Consider the following 22,855-nt stretch of genomic DNA (forward strand, 5'->3'; position numbering starts at 1 on the left):
TTTCTCATAGTATCTTGTTTTACTTTAATAACTATTGTAGATGCCGTTTGACTTTCAATTAATGAAATTTTACGTTTTTTTTTTATTTTTAAGTTCAATTTCTATTTGTCTTTGTTCTGTTTGTTTCGGTTCAAGTCGGTTAAAATTCGCTCCGTCCAAAAAAACCGGGCATAACTCAAAAAGATGTGCGACCCAAAACAGTAATTGCCCTGCTGCTTATTCTCTTCCATCACCAAGATGATCGAACTTCACAGAAGCCATTGAAACTCCAAGCCAACGCTTCAAAGACGCTATGAAAACTTCTAGTCGCCATAAAATAGTTGCTTAATTTGGGTTGAACTTCAGTCGTCTTTCTTCCTCTCTTTTTCAGACAAAAAGAACTTCAATTTTGAATTTAACAAAAGTTACACCCCCAAATAATGGGGATTATCGAAGATGGAACTGCAACAGGGCGTTTGCCAAGTGACAAGTTATTTGCAGTCCATTACCCTGCATATCCTTCATCAATGTCGCGTGCTGTTGAAACCCTTGGTGGAATTGATGCAATTGCCAAGGTACATTGTATAATCTCGAAATCAATTTTTTGAGACGATTATTAGGGTTTTAGGAATTGTTCATTGAAGTGGTAAATTCGAAAATTTCTCCCGCCTCTTTCTATTTTAAATGCTCACTAAAATAGTGTTATTCGGATTTTTGAGATGCAATGAATTTTCTAGAAATATGATGATAAGAAAAAGTTGGGTTTTTTTGTCGTCATGATAAATCTAGCATGACTTGACGAATTAATAGTTTTAGCTATCTTGGTTTAAGTACGAAACAATTTTTGGAATGAAGAAGTATCATTTAGAATTTAGCAAAAATTGAGCAACTTGGAGTAAGGGTCTGTTTCTCTTCGACATAAAGCAACTTAATTGAACTGAAATGATTGCTACTGAACTGAACTGATTGCAACTCAACTGAATTAAACTAAACCGAAATGAATTAAAATATAACTAATAGAAATGATAATCGGAGCTGTATTGAACTGAATCGAACCAATTGCAACTGAACTGAATTGAACTGATTGCAACTGAACTGAATTGATTGCAACTGAACTGAACTGAAAATAAGCTGGGGGAGAACATGCCCTAAATGATGGCTACTATTGATTTTATTATCTGCAGGTTCACAGCTCCAAGTTAAACAGATTGGAGTTTCGCTTTCGGCCTGAAGATCCATGTTCGCATCCCGCTTTTGGTCAAGTTCATTCTTGTAATAATTTGCTGTTAAGAATATCTAAGAGTAGTGATAGCAACCAATCCAAGGATTCTGGTTCTGTAAATTCTGATGTACTCTGTGCTGATATTGTTGCTCGAGTTCCCGAAGCTTATACTTTTAATGGTGAGCTACTTATAACGTTGTTCCGTCTTCTAATGATTCTGGTTTGAGTTTTGAGACAAATAGAAACTTAGGAGGTGTATCTATCCCTGGTGGGGGTTGGGGGGACTACATAATGCAAGTCATCATTTAAATATTTCGAGGAGAGGAAACTGGAAATTCTTTGATGAACATGAGGCTTACAAGTCTATGTTTGTATATGTTGTGATTTAGTGAATACATAAATATATTGAAGAAGGAAAAATAAATCAATGCCTTGATGTGTCAGCTTTACATGGTTTTGTTGCTGAGTTTTGCAGAACTAATTCTCTTATTTTCTTTCTGCGTGACTTTAAACAATTCTTTTTCAACGTTCTTTTCCGCGCCTCGCTCATTGTGCTTGTTACAACGTCACCTTGATTCAGTAGTGAATAAATATTGGGCTTATCCATTGTGTGTTCTGTAATCGGATAATGCAATTATTTTCCCTTATATCTTCTTTTGTTTATGTAGGGATGGTAGATTATCAGCATGTTCTTCCTGTTCACGCTGATGTTGCACGGAGGAAAGAGAAAAGGTGTTCTGAAGCAAAGGGACCATTTGGTAATGTTGTTTCCTTCTTGAGGAATTACTATATATCCATTTTGTCCTTATAATTTTTTTTTCCATTTTTCTCAAAATCGACTTTTTTTTATAGAAAAGGGAGATCTTGGTGATGCGGATGATGAAAATTTGATGATGCTGGTACCCCCACTATTTTCACTAAAAGATACTCCCGAAAATTTAGTGTAAGATAGTCCTGCCTCTATAAGCATTTCAAAATTTCAATAAAAAATGGAAGTTGGTATATTTTTTAGGCAGTTTTCAACATATATTCTGGTTCTCTCTTTTTTTTTTCTTCTTAAAAGCTGATTGGGAACTTTTGGCACTCTAATTATGACACTATACATGTGCTATCTTCTGTTTGGTAGTTTGGTTACTTGTAATCTTTATTTCTTTTTTTTCCTGTTTGTTTGACATGATTTCCATCAGTGATCTTGAGATAATGTTTCCATCATGGTTCATTTTGTACATTGGTTGCTTCTCTGTCAATGGGCCCTGCATTTGAGCTTCCTCATCTAGAAACCACCCAACCTCCATTTGGACCGCCGAACCATTACCACCAGCCCATTTTCAAATATACAGTGAGGGAGAGCGAAAATATGTGCGGTTGAGAGAATGAAACCGCACTGTCCCCAACATTATGTGGCGTGAACCAAATTGGTCTAGCATCTGGAGTGGCAGATCTGATCATGACATGGTCGAATTTGACTACTAAGGTTCCAGATCTCGAACTTTTGGAGGTCGAACTCAAACACCTATGGTGGAGTTGGCAGTGGGAGTACTTTATGGTGGTGGTGAGAGAGAGATGGGTTGATCTAAATGTGGGGCTGGGGGTGGGATTACTTTGCTCTGGTGAAAGTGGTTTTGATGGTGAGGGCGAGTGTGGGTGGTCGCTTGTTCAGGGAAGACCAAAAGTGAGCTCCACTGAAGGATGGCAAGCTATATACCATCAATTGGTAGTGTTGTCAGGAAAAAAAATTCATACGATTATATCAGGCACTTATTTGTGGAAGCTGGTATATTTTAGGTATTTTTTGCCAGATTTTTCTGTTCAGTTTTTTCCCTTAGAAGCTGATTGGGATTTCTTTTGAAAGGTCTGTTTGTATGTGTGGAAAAATGATTTGGCAGATTTGGCAGATAAAGGGATAGAGAGAGTATCATCTTCATCATTTTCACCTTTTCTCTGGATTACTCTGCATGTTTCTGCTCTGCATTAATTTAATATTTTTCTAGTTTTAAGGGTAGAGCATAGGGTCAAGGAAAGGTTTCTTTTTCAGCTGAGGAGTAACATTTGTTGTGCTTTGGGTTCAATGAGACCAGTGCACTAATGTACTGTGTTGGTTATGGTTTGCTTTCTTGTTAACTTTGATTAATTTGCTGACATGTACAAGTCTGAATATTAGGGATTGATATAAGTTTGTTTGATCTCATCAGTTATGCCTGCTTATATGTTGTGCAGGTTGAGGCCGTCAATTACATTGAGTTCCAAAAAGAAACAGGAGGGAGTTGTGCAGCATCGATGGGAGGTATTCTAGATGAGCTATTATATATTTCTTTCCTTTGGTTATGTTTACATTCTGCTGATGGGCTGAAATGCAATGATTTATAATGCTTATTTGTCGACAATAACTGCTATTCTGGTCTGTGTTTTGGGAGTTAGTTATAATACATCAGTTTTCTTTATGTTTGTCTGTGAATGTGGATTACATATGACTCACTCACTTTTGTCCTTGATGCAGATGGAGATTGAACCATGTCTAGCAATTGATTTCAATATCAAAGATATCCTCACTTGGAGAAATTTTCTGATTTTCTAAAAAGCTTGTAGGCTTGTGTTGAGTCTTTGGATCTTTTTTTGCTTTTGCCATATGTTTAAGCAGTTCATGCTGTTACCCATATTCTCCATATTGTGTGTCACTGGTTAGGTTGTTGAAGTACTTTGGTGGATTGTTTTCCCCTCCCCTTCTCTTATTTTTTTCGTTGTTCTTTTCTTCTTTCGACTAAGGATAGGGAGGAGGAAGAGGTTGGTGATGCCCTAAACCATTGTCTCGTTTAAGTTATGGGAATTCCATTGTCTATTTGTCTCTCTTTTGTTTCTCTAGAATATACTACCCTCGTTCCATAATTCATGCAACACTTGCAATTTGACGGTCTCCAATGCACTAGCTTGACCTTTAATGTCTTCAATTATAAATCATGAAAATTTGATATTTGAAAACTACACCTTGAGATGAATTTAACAAGATCCCACGTGAGGCATGAATATTTTTTTCCTGTATATAATGGTGATTATTGTAGTCAAAGTTTATAAAGTTTGACCTTGAATTAGTAAGTGTTGCATGAATTACGGGATGGAGGAAGTATATGATTTTATTGTATGTACATTATGATGGTGCAGGACTTCTGGTTGATGTTTTGATAGATGTGTTTTGGTATGTCGTCCATAGGATTGGGTAAGCTGAATTATTTATTGGTCCTAAGTCCTCATTTCTGATGGAAAGTTGGTCTGACTTTGTCTTTCAACTTTGATTTCCCTTGTCAGATAAAGATTGAAAGTCATCTCAGCTTTGAATCAGATGTAATGCATGCTGGTTCAGACTTCAGTCCTTCCTCTTTTAGTCATTTCAGTCAATTGTTTGAACTTTGATATACCAGTGATTCATTTTCTCTATGGAAATATCTGTACAATCTAACTAATGAAGCCACCTTATTGTGCTGTGACAACAATGAAGAAGTACTATCCTTCTTTACCTTTTGTTTAGTAGCACTTAACAATCACACAGATTCCAAAAAGGGTGAATTGGGAGGAATACATTGCACGAGAATCAGATCAATGGAAATGGCAGTTTGTTGTGTCTAACTTGTTTGATGAAAAACCCATATGGCCAAGAAGCTCTGTCCATGAACGCTTGTGTAAGGAGGGTCTTAAATTTGGAGACCATATGCTTAAGAGGTGGTTTTTATCACTGTCATCTTGATGCTGTTCTTTTGATGCTGGCAGTTTGTATGATGTAAATATAGGACTAAATATCTTTCACCTGGCTTTTTTTTTTTTGTTTTCTGACAGTACAGGCTTCTTTTTCGAAGTGCATACTACTTTGGGAGTGGACCGTTTCATAGGTTCTGGATCAGAAAAGGTTATGATCCTCGCAATGATCCTGAATCTCGCATGTGAGAACTCTTTTTACAATCAACCTCTCTACTCCTTTTGGTAGTTCTAACTGGGAGTTGAACACTCAAAAATCTATCAAGCTTACCTTCTTTTTTCTGTTGAGCTATAAGCCATGACATGTCGTCTTTCTTGGATCAAATGAAGTATGAAATGAAATTAGCATGGTTTTGGCAAAGCTTTTTTCAGATCATGAGATATTGCTACAGCTCCTAGAACAGAAGTATGAATTTCTGTATTACCATGTTGATAAGTTTGTCATACTTGCTTTTGTAAGTAACTTAGCTACTTGGGGTATCCATGCTGTGTATATCGCCTGGTGGATATATGTGTGCTGTGTTTTAGAAGCAGTAGCAGTTTCTTACTTGAATAAAAACAACTGTGATAAAATACTACAGGTCAAAATTCATCTCTTCAAGACAAGACGATGCAGATTGCCAGTTGGTGTATGTCTGCTAAATTGAGATGTAATTTTTAGATATACAATTATACATCCTTGCTGTGAATTTTCTTGTGGGATGAAGTCATTCTTTTAGCTTTTTCATTGGTCCAATCGGCACGACATTACCACGGATTGACAGGGTAATATGGGTAATTTTTACCCCCTTCCCCCTTGAGGGCTTATCGTATTCTCTAAGGTCGAACACTTTCTTTCTGTTTCTCAATAATATTAATCTGATTCCGAAACATAAATATTTTCTCAAGCTTACTTTGCTCCAATTTTCTCTCCTCTAGGTCCTCGGCCCTTTGTGGATGTTAGCTTGGTCATAACTCTTAGTTTCCTAAGAACTTAGTTTGTCAGTTTGATCTATTTTTAATATGTGGATACAGCTTTATTTAATCTCTTTTGATAACATTCTGAACCTTTGATTCATTACGCTGCTTATTTGACTGCAAATCCCCTTTTCTTTAAAATAATTTCCTTTTGTCATTTGAACTATTTGAGCAGAGATTTAAATGTTGTTGATCCTCGTTTTTTACTCCGATATTTTCAAACTTCGACAGATATCAAAGAATTGATTTTAGGGTCCCCCCAGCTTTGAGAGGGTATTGTGATGCTGCTAGTGGGTAAGTTATCTGTTTGATCATTGATTAAGTATGTTCATTTTCTTTTGATGTGTTTCTTATTTCTAATCTCATGTTGGTAATTGATTATCTAGGTTGGTAGGAGCTTTAACTATATTGTGCATAGTTTCATATTGGTTTTTGCTTTGTTCTCTAATGACATACGTGAACTGATGTGTGTTTATATGTGAGAACAACGGAGATATGATTGTATTATTGTAAATCATGCAAATTATGTTGAATAAATTGTATAGCACTTGTTTAGGAGCAACTACAAGCCCCAAATGAAGGTGTGAAAGCAGGAGTGGAATTGTTTTCTTTTTCTATAGATTAAGTCTTCTTATTTAAAGATACATCACGGGATCATTGATATAATTATTGCAAAAGAATAACTAAAGTGTTGTCTTATTGTCATTGAGGTACAATGTACTTGGTTAGTTGGGTATATGATTGTTGCTTGAGTTGTCTGCCGCAAAAGAATATTTTTGTTACATTTGGATGATCAAATAAAGATTAATATTTATTCAAACTTAAGAAAACCTGGATTACTTCTTTTTAAGGGAGTACAAATTTTTAGTTGTGAGGGGAAGATTTCTCACTGCTTGGGCATTGTTCCATTTCCAGGTTTTGAGATGGTAAACTGTAATTATGTAGCTGGAATTTTTGACAAGGAGAATTTTGAATCTCAGGCCGATTTCTCTTTCATTGTTTGGTTGCATGGTTAATATGGTGGAAAATTTGTGATCTATGTCTCAGGCAGAGGTCTGGAAAGGTGTATTTTGTATCTGCATCTGGTGCTGGTAGGATATTAGGTCTGGGTCCCACATCTCTTTCATGTCTGTCTTGCACTCTTGCCACATGAGTGTAGGTTTAGCCTTGGATAATTACTTTTTTATTTCCAAGTAAATTGATGTTCAAGGAATAAAGTTTGAGTGAGGAAGAGACGCTTAAATAATCCTTCTCTTATCTATATCATGCTCTATTGCAAATTCTAATCAGGCTTCCTACTCTGCAGTGTACAGTGTACCCCTTGCTCTTTAGTTTCAGTTGCAGGACATCTTTACTCTTCTCCGTGCATACTAGTTTTACTTAACTTGTCAATGTTCATCCTTTGTACTTCTTTGAGGATGAGGAGGCATTGCGATAAGCAAATCGAGCTTCAGTTTGCTGCTCGTAATCAGTAATTAGGCTTTGAATTGTCTGATTGGATATTTGGAACATTACATAGTTGATATCAAGTCTAACTTTCCAGTTTTCCCCCCTCTTATACTACTGTTGTTCAACATCTTGAACTAGCTGATATGGATGCCAGTTCACGCCTCGTATATACATAGGGTATTTCCTACTGGATAACACTATCTGGAACGAGTTTACATGGATGCTTTTTTTTTTTTGACATCTTACATGGATGCTCGATGCTAAAAGAAAAAGGATAGATAAAGGAAAAAAAAATCCTTGCCACTTCAAGGGGATATCATAATATAAACACAGATAAATATTTCTTAAGTAATTGTTCTGTAATACCATAATGAAAACACATATTTTTTTTTTTTTTTTTTACTTTTTGACAAATATGATATTGAGATCTTTTCCTAGAACTCGATGACTACTAAGATCACTTTCGTCTCTAAGCCTTTTATTAGTTAATCCAGGTAAACCTCCCAGCCCTCGGTAACACGATATGAAGATTGCTAGCCTAAATTTTATAGTTCTAATTGTTTCCTTTCTGCAATATGTACGTCCTCCGTTTCTTCTTAAGTGGCACACTTCTCACAAAAAGCTCTGACATAAGAGAGAAGTGTGTCACTTAAAAAGAAACAAAGGAAGTATTTGGTAAGTGCTTACACTTGCTAATACATGGTTTTAGTATCGAATCTTTCGTCTGCATGATTTTCTGTTTACTGCCAATTTTTGACTGTTCATAATTGTAATATCCTTTATCCTGGGAACATCGCTTTTGCAGAAAGAAGCATAACTGGGAGGATTTGTGCGAATTTCGGGTTTTTCCTTACAAATGCCAGACATATCTTCAACTTTCTGAACTTGCCGATGATTACATTCAAAAAGAGATACAAAAACCTCCAAACCACACTATTTGCACTGTGAGTTCCTTGCCAATCATTTGTTAACAGAGGCATAATATCATTTTTTTCTAGCTCATCTATGTAACTGCTGCTACTTAACATTAGCTAAATGAATCGCTTCATTGCAAAGTTCTTCTAGACTTTGAGTATGATCCCTTTCCGTTAACTGCAGTCTGTTGTCGTAGGACAATCTTGTTCTTTAGCTCTCATCAAATTGCTCATCGTTACAATTGGTTATGATGTCTAAAACTATACTAAACAATGAAGCATATATGTGGAGAAGCTCCATTTTTATGCAGTAATAGATTATCATATATTATCAGGTATTCAGGTGAGCTTTTGCAGCCACCAGAATCGACCTTTTAGGATGTGATTACAAACAAATGCTAAAATGATAGAATGCAGCTTTATCAATCTCTTTCTCAGTTCCAATCTCTATGTCTCTCTCGCTCAGTAATGAGGGCTATATAGTAGGATTAGCTTTGTAATTTAGTGCAGCTTTAAGCAACCTTTTTTTTTCTAATTGCTATTTATTTTATTCCGTCATTGTCTTGAAGAAAGACTGTTGAAGGTGCCATTTATGTACTGCTCATATGTGCATTATCAATGATGTTCATTGTTTTGTCATGTTTATCTTAATATCTCAATTCTTTTATGTAGTGTTCAACAGGATGGTTCACATCATATGCTCTCGATAGTTTAAGATTACGTGTTGCAGTGAGGTTTATATCAGTGTATCCTGAAGAAGGTGCTGGAAATTTGCTAAAAGCTGTTTCTGAAAGATTTGAGAAATCGAAAAAGATGCGCTTCCAAGTGAACAGTCTCAAGCCTGGGGAAGAGGGGGAATCACAAGTTAATCAAGGTTTAGAATCCTTTTGCTGTTTCCTACACTTCTTTGGCAGTCTAGAGGATTTGTTATAGACAAGTTCTCTTTTGAAAAGCAACTTCAACACCCTATCCTCCCTTCCCTAAACAACATAAAATGCAATGGTTAACAAAAAATAAATTTATGCACTCCAAGAAGTGAATCAGTGCTTTTTGGGGTCCTCTTGTAGTTGCTCCTGTTGTCCTATACTTGTTTGTCAGATATTGACTAAACTTTCATAGCAGAGCTAACTGGAGATGAAGATAAAGCAGATGATGATGACGACGATGATGAAGAGAATGAAGTTGATGATGAAGAGGAAATGGACATAGATGACACTGCTTATCTGGTGAGATTCATGAGCTTTGTGGTTGGTCCAAATTGCCTAAATAATAGGGCAATGCCGGGTTAAATGATGTTGGCTATTTTTTCCCTGTTTTATCCCCTTTATAATATGATATGTTTTGTGTTTATATAGGACGGAGAGGATGCCGATTTCACACTGCAGTCTGAGCCCTGTATCCACATTGTGTTAATTTTGCAGTAATATTGTGAAATCAAATTGTGGCCATGCCTTACGAAAGTGGAGTCGTGCCAATTCTTCCTATTGATTTTTTTTCTTTATATAGTTTTTTCATTTCGGATGTTCGTCTTCAATACCAGTTGTTTCACCTTTATATACATCAGATTTAGGCACAGAGAGCATTTCGAGAAACTACTTGCAAGAACTGTTTGAAAGCTTTCCATCTACAGGAGCTTCTGATCAGTTGCATGGTGCAGATGTCGGGGAATATCAGATATATGAACAAGATAGTGATGGCAACTATTCAGATGATAATTATTAGTAAGTCTTGAGTGTTTCTAACAAAGGTTGTATCTGCAAGTCTGCAACTTTATTCTTATTTCCAATTTTCAACTTTTGGCCTAGGATTCACATTTTATGCAGCTGTTAATGTCAATTCAGGGAGAGAACTAAAGACAGCCGTAGAAAGTGTTGTGAAGGTCAGCCTTCCCAATTGAAGGTTTTTGATTTTAGGACAAATAGTTTCTTTCAAGTATTTCTACCTGTTTCACCAATCCACTGTCATCCTTTTTTTTCCCTCTTCTCTTTTTCTTTTTCCTTTTGATGAAATGTATTCTCTCTTTCAACAGTTGAAGAATAATAATAAAACTAGTTACATTGATCACTGAGATATGTATCTGTCTTACCAGTAACTTGCAGTTCTAGAAATTTCTTCTTGTCCAAGTTGATACTATAATTTACTACTATTGCCAAGTTACCAGAGTCGAATTTAAAGTACAGGGAGGGAATTTTGTACTTTGACTTTCTCAAAACTAGTAGCTTATACTCATTTCACAACGACATTTCCCTAAAGTTATCATAGAAAAGTTTTTTTAGCAACTTCAAAAGAAATTAGGGTTATTTTTTAAAAGAAGTCCAATAAGTTCTGGTCATTGTAGAAAAAAAATAAATCGTAAAGTCATAATTAATTTTATTACATTATATTAAAATATAGAAAAGATCAATTAGAACAATCTGGAGATTCTCTAGAAGAAATATGAAATTCTGTTTTGAACGACAAATATGCTAGCTGGGTTCAAACCAATACAATCTAAGAAAAAAGATTTGAAAGTTAATCCCACCGATCTCTTTGATTCTATCAATCGCACAAGTACCATACCAAATCTCATCAATTGCATCATTTTTCAAGAAATACTAGACATCTAAGTCATACAAGTAAAGAGATCTATTCATTGGTAAGAAAATGAATAGGGTAAAGTGATTAGATTGATGATAAAATTGATTATGGGTCACACGCAGTGATTCGATTGATAATGAAAGACAGTGATCATTTACCAATAAATGACTCTGGTTCGAACAATCGGTAGCAATTTACTTGCTATACTTAGTTGACATTCATAAAAAGTATCTAATGAGTTATGAGTTCAATACATTTTGTTTAACAAAAAAAACGAGTATTCCTTGCTCATTATCAGATAATCACTTATTCACAAACTTCGTGTGGTGCTAATAATTTTCATTTTCCGTCTCATGAAAACCCTTTTCGCTTCCCTCAGTTCTATCTAAATGTATTTTAGTGATAAAATCTATAGCAATTGGATGATCCATTTGGTCAAATACCAAAGTGTCATAAAAAAAAAGAAAAAGAATAAAAAGAGCACCCAAATAGTATAGTTTGCATCTATTTTCTTTCTTTTCTGACTATTCTTTTTGTTATAAAATTGTATCCTGAACTCTCAAAATCCAAAGTTACGCAGACACATTATCTAAAATCCATCAGAAGTAAATTTTAGAATATTACAATGTTATGCCGAGACCAAAATCCCAAATTAGGAGTAAGCAAGTACTGTTCACTCATCTATTCTGGCCATTATTTGCGAGAATTTTGACGTTGCCAATGCGAATACCAAACCAAGCACTTGGCTATGCTAAAATGAGGTTACTTTCTCAACTGTATTTTGGGATACTAACGAGCTAGATTAAGTGTTTAATATGACATAATATATCTATGGAAGCCAAAATCTACAATTTGATCAGAACTTGTAAGATCATAGAATTCCGAAAAATTAACAAATGGTTTGTCTGCAAAAGAAAACAGTGGATACAGTAGCTTTACTAATATATAGACGAGGAGCAAATGAATTCCTTCAAATGAAGTATATTTAGTATCGTGACCTACTCTACACTGCAATGCTAAACAAACCTTCCTACCCCAGAAATTCATCCTCCAGCGAAACAGTGTAAGACGTGTTTGACCGCTCTTTGTTCAAAGGGGTCGTGCTTCCCAGCTTCAAATAATCTATGGACACACAAAAGTTCATTTTTGTTCTATTTTCTCAATCCAGGTAGAAGAGAGTTACAATCTTCCGAAGGTTTTTTGCTTCTTGACAGGTTTCCATGAGTAACTTGCTATCATGGAATGCAAAACAAATAACCTGCTGAACTTTTGAAATGATGTCCATGTTGCATAACCTGCAATTAAAACAGTTATACCACGTTATATAGTCGTATGCTCTTTCACTTTCTGGAAGAAATAAAGCTACTATCTGTTTTTGGATGAACCAAGTTAATAAAAGAAAAGGTAAGCTTATAGCATAATCAGGAGAAAACACACAGAGCAAGTACTTTAGCAAGATATGGTGGTGAGAATTGTCTTCATATTTTTACTCTTTCTTTAGGCTTTATTTGGTTGGACGGAAAGGATTTTCAATGGAAAACGATTTTCTGTGAAATTCAACTTTGAACAGAAACACAATTATGAATCTGTTTTCCTTTTCTTGGTTCGTCACAAGAGAAAGAGAAGAAAAAATGAAAATGAGGGGAGAGGATGGATAGGAGAAAAGAAAGAGGAAGGTGCAGAATAGGAAGGTAAATAGGTCATTGCCTTCTTTCAGAAAGAAAAATCCTCCGCGACAGCAAATTGTCAATCTAAGTCAAATGTTTCTCAAAACACACACAGTTCCCCTCCCCTCTTTTTTTTTTCTTTTTTTTTTTTTTTTTTCTAATTGACTATCCAAGTCTAATATCTTAATTAATTACCCTAGTTCTATTTATGTAGTCCGTAGAAGCTAGTCACTGTTTCTCCAACCAACAGTGCAGAGTTAAACTTTTTTTCTTTTCCCTAATTGACTAACCAAGTCTAATATCTCAATTAATTACCCTAGTTCTATTTATGTAGTCCGTAGAAGCTAGTCACTGTTTCTCCAACCAACAGTGCAGAGTTAACGCAACTTACTATCTGCTGTCAAAGGAAAGGTGGTTGATAGTATGGTATGGTATTGTTACACAGAAAAATGGGAAATTACTGATGTTGAGAATGTCATTAGGTCTTTCAGCATCAGGAATCAGAGTGATGGACTAAAGCAAAAATGTGACCAATTCTGAGTGACTGATCTAAATGTGCATTGTGTGTTACAAGAATAAGCACAATTGGGTCTCACAGGTCTCACATGCTCCTTTCATGTCACGAGTGTTTACATCATACCACAAAAATCATAGGCACCTCTTTCTGATTTCTCTAATGTCAATTACTAAGAGCCTGGACATTGGTAAATAGATGAGATTTTTATACCTGCTTGCTTCTAGTAAAGGTAAGTGATCATTGTGAGGCTTCTCTATGACATTCTTCACCTGCAAATCCAAGTCAACAGTAAAAACCAGAAGAACAATAGGCTTCAGAATATGGCTATAAACTTATATCAGATATATTTCATCAAAGGAAATGTAAGATACAAGGAGCGAAAACCATAACTGAAACTTAAAACTCTAAAAGGAACTCTGATCACGATTTATATCAAATAGGGGCATGCCAAAGAAAGCACAATGAGAACACTTATCTAATTGTTTCAGAAAAAGAACATCTATTCTCCTAGTTAAAGGGGTCCAGCACTAGATTTAGCATCTTGAAAGTAATCCATATGGAAAAAAGGGAGACTAAATAAAGAAAGAAAAGGGCAGAGAAAGTAGAAAGCCCACAAAGACTCAAGCAATGACCCTTTGCATGGTTGATACAAAAGCTACAATCAAAGTAATGTATCCTGTCACTTACACAGTAAAATAACATTGTCGACTATCCATTAACAATTATTTCTTGAAGTAATGTCAGTATGAGACATAGGGAAGCAGGAATAAATTAGATCTGCTAATACCTTCATGAAAAATGGTTAGTCAACGACCGTTGACGATTGACAGTTGACACGTATTCCAAAATGTTCACTTGAGTTGCATTCTCTTCTATCCCACACAAAAATAGAGACAGAAAATGCAAAAGAAATAATTAAAATGCAGTTGTATGCTCCCTAGTCTCCCTACCTCTGAACCCCAAAGTAAGGAACTCGAGTCCTAGACCTAGCGAGGTAAATGTTTCACCATACTTCCTCCCTTTCCCTACTGGGCCCACTTACCAACAAAGACAGAAAAAAAGGGGGCCAAACAACAAGCTGGAATGATGAATTATTCTGTGCATAAACCATCATTATTGACAAGTATGCCGAAAGGAATTCAAAACATAAAATTATTACTTTAGCTAATAGCTCCTGGCTTTCTGGTGGCTGCTTTTTCAAACTTTGAGGTAAAATTACAGTAAGCAGTTCTGGTCTCTCAGCTCTTAAAGCACCTCGTATGACAGCTGCATTAGTCCCTGCGGCACCAGAGGTATATATGTGGTTTTTCTGCAGAACCAGAGTACTTTTTCATGATTGTGAGAAAAGAATTACGTGTAGCGAATAAGATGCATGAAATGAGTAGACATACAGTGATGACCATAGCATAGCTAAGTATCTCAATCAGCTCTTGATGCATGAAGCCCATATTTCTGGTTCCGAAGAATCCAATTGATCTTGGCCCTTGTTGCTGAATAGCTAACAGCTCCTGCAACATATCCAGCAAAGACAAAAGTCTGAAAACCACCAGTAACTAATTTAGGCTTATCACGCAGGGGGAAGTGCCATGTAGCCAAAGCACAAAAAAGAAAGAAAAGAAAAAAGAGTAGAAGGTCCTCTTGAATATCACTTTTGTACAAGTTTCACAATTCCTGCATGTCAACTATTGTTGTAGTACTTCTATTATAGTAGCTATTTGTTGTGAACTTGTGGTCTAACGGCAGATGATAATTTACACTGTAACCAGTTTTATTAACACACAACTACTAGACCTAATATGGCCTTGTGGGCTTATAACAGATTACATTATAAACGCCCCCTCATCTTCTTCCTGGTTTGATTGAGTTGATCATTGTGAGATGCCAAAGATGCTAGGTGATCATAAATTTCCTAGATTGTATCTTTTAGAGAAGCTGACTTCCTTTTAGAGAGAAAGGGAATGCACTTATCTACCTTGGGTTCCAACCCTGTGTTGATACGAATACTAGACGTGGTTGCACAAAAGGACTGGAATTTCAATACTAGAGATATAATAAACAGGATCCACTTTGTTTTAAGGGGGACGGAGGATTTCTGCTCACCAACTAATAGTGGTAAGTGTAAGGGGTTGAAGGTAGGCAGCATTCTGATGGTTCCAGAGGCAATCATGCCAAGTGCGCAGAGAGGCGCATTTCCACAAAACACTGACTCTCTCTTTTTTCCCCAAACTTTCCTGTTGAGAGGGAGCAATCTAGCACAATTTTTTCCTTGGCATGCAGACTCTATTTCTTTTATCTCAAAACATCAAATCCCTCTTTGCTGCACCAGGATAAATTTATCATAAGATACTATATTTTAAATTCCATAACAAATTTCGAACGCAACCGTTCCTTTTGAATAGTGCAATCCCTTCCTCCCACGGGTCCCAAGCCCCACCCTACTCCCCCTCCCAACCAAAAAAAATGACACCTGGCTTATTTATTTTCTGATTTAAGGAATTTTGAAAATCCGCATGGAAACAACGATGGATAGCAGAGCAGAACAATTAAATAATAAGCTTAGATGTAAAGCAGGGACCAAGCAAAAGAAGATTAAAGATGGACCTGTATGTAATCAACATCACGAACAGGTTTAAATTCAGACACCATTACTGAGCTTGACCCCTCCACAATAGATTGTGCTTGTGTTGGAATTTTAGTGCCACTCTCTTCGTCCGAACCAAACATGTCAGAGACATTTTCAATTTCTGTCCTTCCTCTGTCCATATTGTCAGGAATCCTCAGATTTGCGCCAATCTACTATACCAGTACATAAAAAACAGTCCCTGGTAGTAAATCATTAGTGAAAACCAAATGTCCACAATGTAAGATGATAGATTAACTCAAAACATGAATTCAACCACCAGGGAAGTGAGACTTCCTACACAAAGAATGTCTGCATTAATATATCTAGGCAGTACATGTAAGCTATGTCTGAAGAATAGAGTAAGAATAGATTTGAACTTGAGAAACTCATGTCACACTCTAGTATCATGTATGTGTCCAAGTATCAGACTTAGCTATTTTACGAAAACTTCCCCATTTGGCTCCAAAAAAAGCATCAAGCTCTCATACACGTCAGATTCTGGATGGACACTTATAGTAGATTTCATAACCAAAATCAGTTCAATACCCAAGCTCTCAAAAATTCGAAATTTCACATTATCTGCCTCTATAATTCTTTTGCCTTCTGTTACTAAGCCCTACAAAGATTGTCAGTTATAGCGCCCATCTATGCTCCAGACCCAGATAGACTTTGTTTAAGAGCCATCACCAAAACAAAAGCCAAAATGATGGATTATGTCTTCCAAGGAAGGAATGTGGCCTACAATCAAGTTGCTAGTAATTTGCACCCAGCATTTATCAATTTCTTACTCCTAGACTAAGCCAGGAAGATACAAGAGGCATCAGTTTTGTGGCTATAGCGTTTTAAAATTGTTGCACTCCAACAAACTATACAGAAAATTTAAGTTCATAAAATGGAAGGCTGAATTTGGAGGTAGAGATGTATATATAGCATCAGAAAATTATGCTTTTGTAATGCAAATTAACAGTAAAACTAAAAGTGCAGGTGTAACACAGTTAAAAAATAAATGTCTATAGTAATAACTAATAAGTAGACATCAATAAATATGTCAGTACAAACTAAAGGAATGAAGCTTCGGCTCACCAATTCACATACAAGCAGTGTATATAGATAACTCCATGAACTTTGGATACTGAAAAGGTCTATAGCCAAATAAATAAATAGCTGCATCATGTGGAAACATTAAGCATCATCTATGTACTAAACAAGCCCATGTGATCATGAAGCTTTTCCTTCAGTAATACTACGTTAAGTACATTCCAACACTTTCACCAAATCTTATCAACAGGCTCACATTTCAGCCAAAACTATATAGAGGTGCATTAGAAACACTTCAGCATCGATCTAATCTTGGAACTCATCAGACAATGCCAACATTCCATCTTCTCCATTTTGATTAAACAACAACGCCAATGAATTAATCTAACAAGGTAGAGTCGGATGCATGAGACAAGATTCTAACTCCGGTGGTTGTCCACATAAACACTATACCTACATTCTCTTCTTTCAAGTGCTATATGCTCCCAAGACCTAATTTGTTCATATCCTTCTTAACGCCTTTTATCCAAGCCATCTTTGGCCTTCTCCACTTCTATTAAAAATCTCCATGATTCCAACTATCCACTACTCTTACCAGTGCATCATTTAGTCGATGTCTCCCATCCTCAAACCACCATAACCGGTTCTCTCTTATCTTATCCTTATATTAGCTATCTCGACTTTCTTCCTAATATCTTTTATCCGAATTTATCTCTTAAGGTGTTTCGACACATTTATCTCAACAACGCATCTTTGCTACCCATCTTCTTAATGTAATCCTTCAGACATGCCTAATACTCACGAACACATAATAACATTGGCCTGCTAATAGTCCTAAAGAAATTTTCTTTTAACCGTAAAGGTACATTACAATTGCAAAAAGAATCCCAATTTCTCAACTTCATTTGAGCCATATTGGCTCAATCAAATGTTACTACATTCTTAATTGACTCCCTCTCATTACTACAATCGCACTCGATATATTTTTGTCCAATTTAACCTAAATGTTCAAGATTCTAATGTTAGTCACAATCGTTCCAATTTAGCATTAACCCCATTACTAAAAACAATATCATCTGAAAGCAACATACATCATGATTTTTTATTTTTTTATTTGCATTTTAAAAGTTAGTTAGATCACAGAATCTGAATAACAAAAACAACCGTTACAATTAAACATCCACGTGTTGACACGTGGTTCGCTGGGCACGCTCTGACGCATCAAATGTGTCATTATTGTTGCTGTTCAACAGACGCACGCGTGGCACAAGGGGATTGGTTCTTACATTTTTTGCACCTCAAAACTCAATGTTTTGAGTTTTACCACCCAAATTTCAGTAGCTTTTTTGTGGGCCCTCCCCTTCTCCTTTTACACGACTTAATCCATGTTTTGGGTCATAGGATGCCCAAACATGGATTGAGTCATTCAATGACCCGATTCAAAACATGAAAAAATCATGGATGCAATCCAAATTTTTTTTTTTGGAGCTTGGTGGATGACCCAATTTTATAGCCAATTCTACCACGAGTGGACATGATCTTATTGTTGAGAAGTAATAAAGGACTTAATGCATGAGATCCCTCATGCAAGCTGTCGTTATAGGAAATCTTGTGTGACTCCACGATATCTATCATTTGTTTTCATGTCTCGATAAATATCCATAACTGAGTCAATATATTTACTTGTTCAACACTTCTTCTAACATTGCCCACTAAAAAAGTATCTATCTCAAACACCTTATCATAAGCCTTCACCACATTAAATAAAGTCATGGGAAGATTTTTCTTCCTCGCCTCCTAATATTGCCTCGTAATATTACATTGTCAGTCCATATAATATATGGCCTCTATGGTAGAATATCCTTACAAAAAAAACTGAAATTGGTTCTCGTTAATTAAAAAATCAATGCCAACATGCTCTAGGCATCTCCAAATGTAAATAGGAATTTTGGCCAACTCCTTTCTGTAGATTCATTCTCTTCACGCCTTCTTTACCTCTATTTTCTGAATTCTTTGCATATATTTTCCCCTCCTCAAGATGTATCCTAAGATGCTATACGGCTTCATTACATAACTCATCAAAGTCTCCTATAACGCCTATCCACCTTCCGTTATACTTATTGCGTTTCAAAATACTTGACACAGTTTAACTTTTGCACTATTTACACACTATCTTTTGACTGCATTTTATGATATTTTTCGTAAGGAAGAACATAGTCATGTGGGATCTTGTTCAGCATATACTTTCAAGATATGAACTTTTTATAATTTTTATTTGTAGGAGATTAGAGATATTAATGTTCAAAAATATGCATTTACAAGCGTGTGCATAGAAGTGTGTCAAGTATTTTAAAACAGAGGGAGTATAACTCGTCAAGGTATCTTATAGCTTCTATTGGACTTCCATTAGATAACTCATCAAAGTATTTTCCTCCATTTGTCCTTGATCTCACTATCCAAGACTAGAATCCTTTGAGTTTTATGTTGAATACACTTAACGATGGGGAGATCCTTAATTAACACCGGTGAAGCTAATTTATAGATCTCTTATCATCTCTCCGGTTTAGTTTGTCGTATATCGCACCATATACTTTGAATTTGCCTATGAGGCAACTTCTTTTGCCTCCACCTTGCATCCTTATATTTTGATCTATCTGATACATTTCTACATTTTCCCAAGTTCAACTACTCCTGTCTTTTATTCTTAAACGATGTTTTTAATCTCCTCATTCCACCATGTTGTCCCTCTGCATGGGAATTTTTCTTTCTGATTGTCCTAGGACCTCTTTGGCTACTCTAGGAAAACAATTCTTAATCTTTACCAGGTTAAATCGAGGTCTTGAGGTCCAATTGGTTTCTTTAACCACTATGACGAGAAAATCTTTAATATTAACTTTCTTTTATTGTCCACCGTCTTATTTTTGGCTCACCTTGACACTTATTCCTTCTTAAATTCCCTTTCATAAAGTAAAATAGAATTTGATGAGCGGTCTTAAACATGTTCATGACAAAAACATTCACCTACCAGTGGACATACTTGATCCACTCTCCATAATATCAATTGGATAATTCAAAGTATGTTACATTAAAGCAAACCCAATTCCCACAGTAGTTGCTTGAGGGACTTCTGATCCCATAATTAATAGGCAATGGATTGAATACCTCACTAGGCTAATATGCAAAATCAACGCCATCTAGACGTTGTTTGGAAACATTTTACTTGCATTTCAGCCAAAATAGACACGAGTAAAGAAATACATCCCACAAAAGCAAATTTCACAACTCCTATATTTCACATATGTAAGCCATGTAATGCCTACCCAGGAATGAATCCATAATCGTAAAAAATTGGAGCAAAAATAAGAGATCTATCCAGAACCATCACTCCCACGTCGAACTTGTTAATTAGCTCAGCACCACAAGTCAGACACTAGCTAGCATAAAATTTAGCACAATACATCCAACAAAAAACACAAACATAATAAAAAAACACAAGCAAATGAGTAAACACTTCATGAGAATCTCACAATGAGGTGAAAAATCTCCAAGAATAAATAAATAAATTTCAAAAATAACACAACCTAATTAAATCCAATAAAAACCCAAATTTCCCTTATCCAAAAATTCAACAGAATAAAAAGCACCCAATTCCCCTTCTGAAGAAAAATCCCACAAAAACACACAAACAAACAAAATCTAAAATTCTACACAAAAACTCAAAAAAAAAAAAACATCTAACACACTTAAAACTGGAGGAGAGAAAAAGAAAGCAAATACCCTGGAACTGAAAGAAGATCTCTTTGGCACGAACCATTTTTGTTGATATGAATAAGACGAAGAAGATGAAGGAGAAGTTGAACAAAAGCTCAAACTAAAGGTTGAAGATGAAGGTTGAAGGGGAGGTGTAGAAGGAGAGAGAGACAACAACAGCCGCAACGAGGTGGTGGTTGACATGTTTTCTCTGTTGGCCTTTGATTTTTTTTATTGTTTATAACAATAAAATTCCTAAATTCTCAAAATTTCAAACTAAAGATTTGATTTTTCTGGGGTTTTGGCTACTTTTGATGATGCCAGATTCCAAACCCCACTTTTAATTTTATATTTTGAAAAATAAAATTGTATGATGAGGAAAGAGAGATGGCGAATCAAGGAACGAGAAAGATATGCTCTTTGGCTGCTGCAGCCTGCAGTGAAAGAAAGAAAGAAAAGGGTGGGTTTAAAAAGGGAATCTTTATAAGTAGATAATTTTTTATTTTGATTTTCGTTTTCTTTAGTTGAACTATTTTGAGGATATATTTTAAGCGTTGAAGGATATATTTTAGAAATTTTTCCTTGAATAATGCAAAAGTGGATTTTAATTCCCAAAATATGTCCAAAAAAAAAATTCCCTGTGTACCGTCCACATAAGACGGCATGCGAGAAACTGATTTTTTTTTTGTTTTTGCCCACGAATACCGCTACTTGAAGTAGCGGTTTATAAATATAAACCGCTACTCTGAGTAGCGGTTTACCTGGGCAAAATATTGCAAGCACATATCAAACTCTGGAGTTGGGGATTTCTTCAGTAAACCATACTTGATTAATGAACCGCTACTTGAAGTAGCGGTTTACACAACACAAAAAAAAAAGATTTTTTTTTTTTTTTGTAAACCGCTACTTCAAGTAGCGGTTTTACTTAAGTTGAAAAAAAAAATTCTCGCGTGCAGTCCTACATGGACGGTACGTAGGGAATTTTTTTTTTTGGTCATATTTTGGGAATTAAAACCCACTTTTGCATTATTTAAGGAAAAAATTCATATATTCTAATTAATCTAGTTTGAACTCATTAGATTTAGTTTAATTCTTTTTGGTATGTTCTGGTAAGTTGTTTCCTCCGATGATAATCCGGATTATTTACAAATATTAATTTAGAGTTTCAAATCAAATACATGATAGAAGTGAAAAAATTATATGTATTGGATCAGTTTTTTTTGAACCCCTTCTCGAAAACTCATGATAAGATACACAGGGCCACTCACCCAGAGGTCCAACAAGTCCCATACCTCCCTCTCCCAGGCCTCAACAATATTGAAATTTTTACATACCATTGGACCAAAGGGTCCTTGGTAGATATACATATTGGATTTTTTTTTTTTAATAATGTAAGGGAAAACCTTGACAAGATTGGGGGAATAAAGGGGAGCCCAACTTGCCAAAGGTGAGAATCAATTCCAGGACCTCCTGAAATCAAGAGGGAAGCTATAACCTCTAGGCTATCTCTCACTATCTATACGCGTTGGAATGTGTTCATAAAATAATCATTGGATTGGTCAAAATACGGATTAGTTGTTTCAACTTTATTGTAATATTCAATGATTGAGCCTGATACACAAATTATTCTACTTAATTTGAGCATAAGATTTTTCTGCTTTTATATTTCCTTATTTCAATACTATATTTGATGATGATTAACAAATAACTATATCAAAAACATATTTTAAAAAAGCATGCACGCATAGTTTGAAAAAGATACTAGTATATTTATATTGAAAGTATTGGGTTAGACTACTTACTACGTAAACATTTGGTAAGATCGACGGGTCCAAGTTTATTACAAAGCAACAAAAACAAAAAGGATTATTTCTTCTCCATCACAACCTGCAACTCCATGCCCTCGTCATCATCTTCGAAACCCCGACGACGTCTCCGACCTTGGCCTCAACCCACCCGCCTCCGAAACCCACAAGTAAATCGGCTACACCCTCTCCCTCCTCAGTTGCGGCTTCGCCACCTACTACTCATTCCCTAACCCCGCTAATGCCAAACACAAGAAAGTCCACCTCTTCCTCTACACCCTTCTCCCTGACGACCTAACACACACCTCCTGCAACTGGAGCAGGACCTGACTCTTATGGTGGACATCGTATTGCACGAGAAGGGAGGAGAAAGAGAACAACAAGCTGACGAGAAAGGAGGAGAAAGAATCACAAGGTTTGTTTTTGTGGTTGCTTATTTTATACACTCATTATATCATATGCAGAGCTTTTGTCCAGCAACAAATATATGAAATAATTCATTTAATATCTGAGATATTACATTAAATAGCTGAGATAAGACATTGAATATCCTATATAATACATTGAGTATCTTATACAAAACTTTGAATATCTAATATAAGGCATTGAATAT

General features: G+C 35.7%; 2 protein-coding genes across 3 annotated transcripts; one reads left to right on the forward strand and one right to left on the reverse strand.

Annotated features, from left to right (window-relative positions):
* Positions 1–109: 109 nt before the first annotated feature.
* Positions 110–10,333, forward strand: LOC104889069 (uncharacterized). 2 transcript variants are annotated; one of them, XM_010674209.3, is made up of 15 exons: positions 113–554; positions 1,164–1,380; positions 1,870–1,959; positions 2,054–2,144; positions 3,419–3,485; positions 3,699–3,741; positions 4,741–4,912; positions 5,032–5,130; positions 6,134–6,196; positions 8,157–8,295; positions 8,938–9,139; positions 9,388–9,491; positions 9,621–9,660; positions 9,830–9,986; positions 10,071–10,333. In XM_010674209.3, coding segments are annotated over exons 1-15 (1,620 nt in total). In that variant the 5' UTR covers positions 113–419; the 3' UTR covers positions 10,072–10,333. The 2 variants fall into 2 exon arrangements, with proteins under 2 accessions (XP_019104196.1, XP_010672511.1); XM_019248651.3 differs by having other exon boundaries at positions 110–554; positions 9,836–10,333.
* A 1,355-nt stretch (positions 10,334–11,688) lies between these two features.
* Positions 11,689–20,885, reverse strand: LOC104889070 (uncharacterized). Its single transcript, XM_010674212.4, has 6 exons — positions 20,465–20,885; positions 15,628–15,819; positions 14,418–14,534; positions 14,186–14,335; positions 13,237–13,295; positions 11,689–12,137 (listed from the first exon to the last, which is right to left on the reverse strand). Exons 1-6 carry the CDS (start codon positions 20,639–20,641, stop codon positions 12,002–12,004), a joined length of 831 nt encoding a protein of 276 aa, XP_010672514.1. The 5' UTR covers positions 20,642–20,885; the 3' UTR covers positions 11,689–12,001.
* Between the last annotated feature and the right edge of the window lie 1,970 nt (positions 20,886–22,855).

This window comes from Beta vulgaris, chromosome 3 (assembly GCF_026745355.1).
Source record: "Beta vulgaris subsp. vulgaris cultivar EL10 chromosome 3, EL10.2, whole genome shotgun sequence".
NCBI classification, from domain to species: Eukaryota; Viridiplantae; Streptophyta; class Magnoliopsida; order Caryophyllales; family Amaranthaceae; genus Beta; species Beta vulgaris.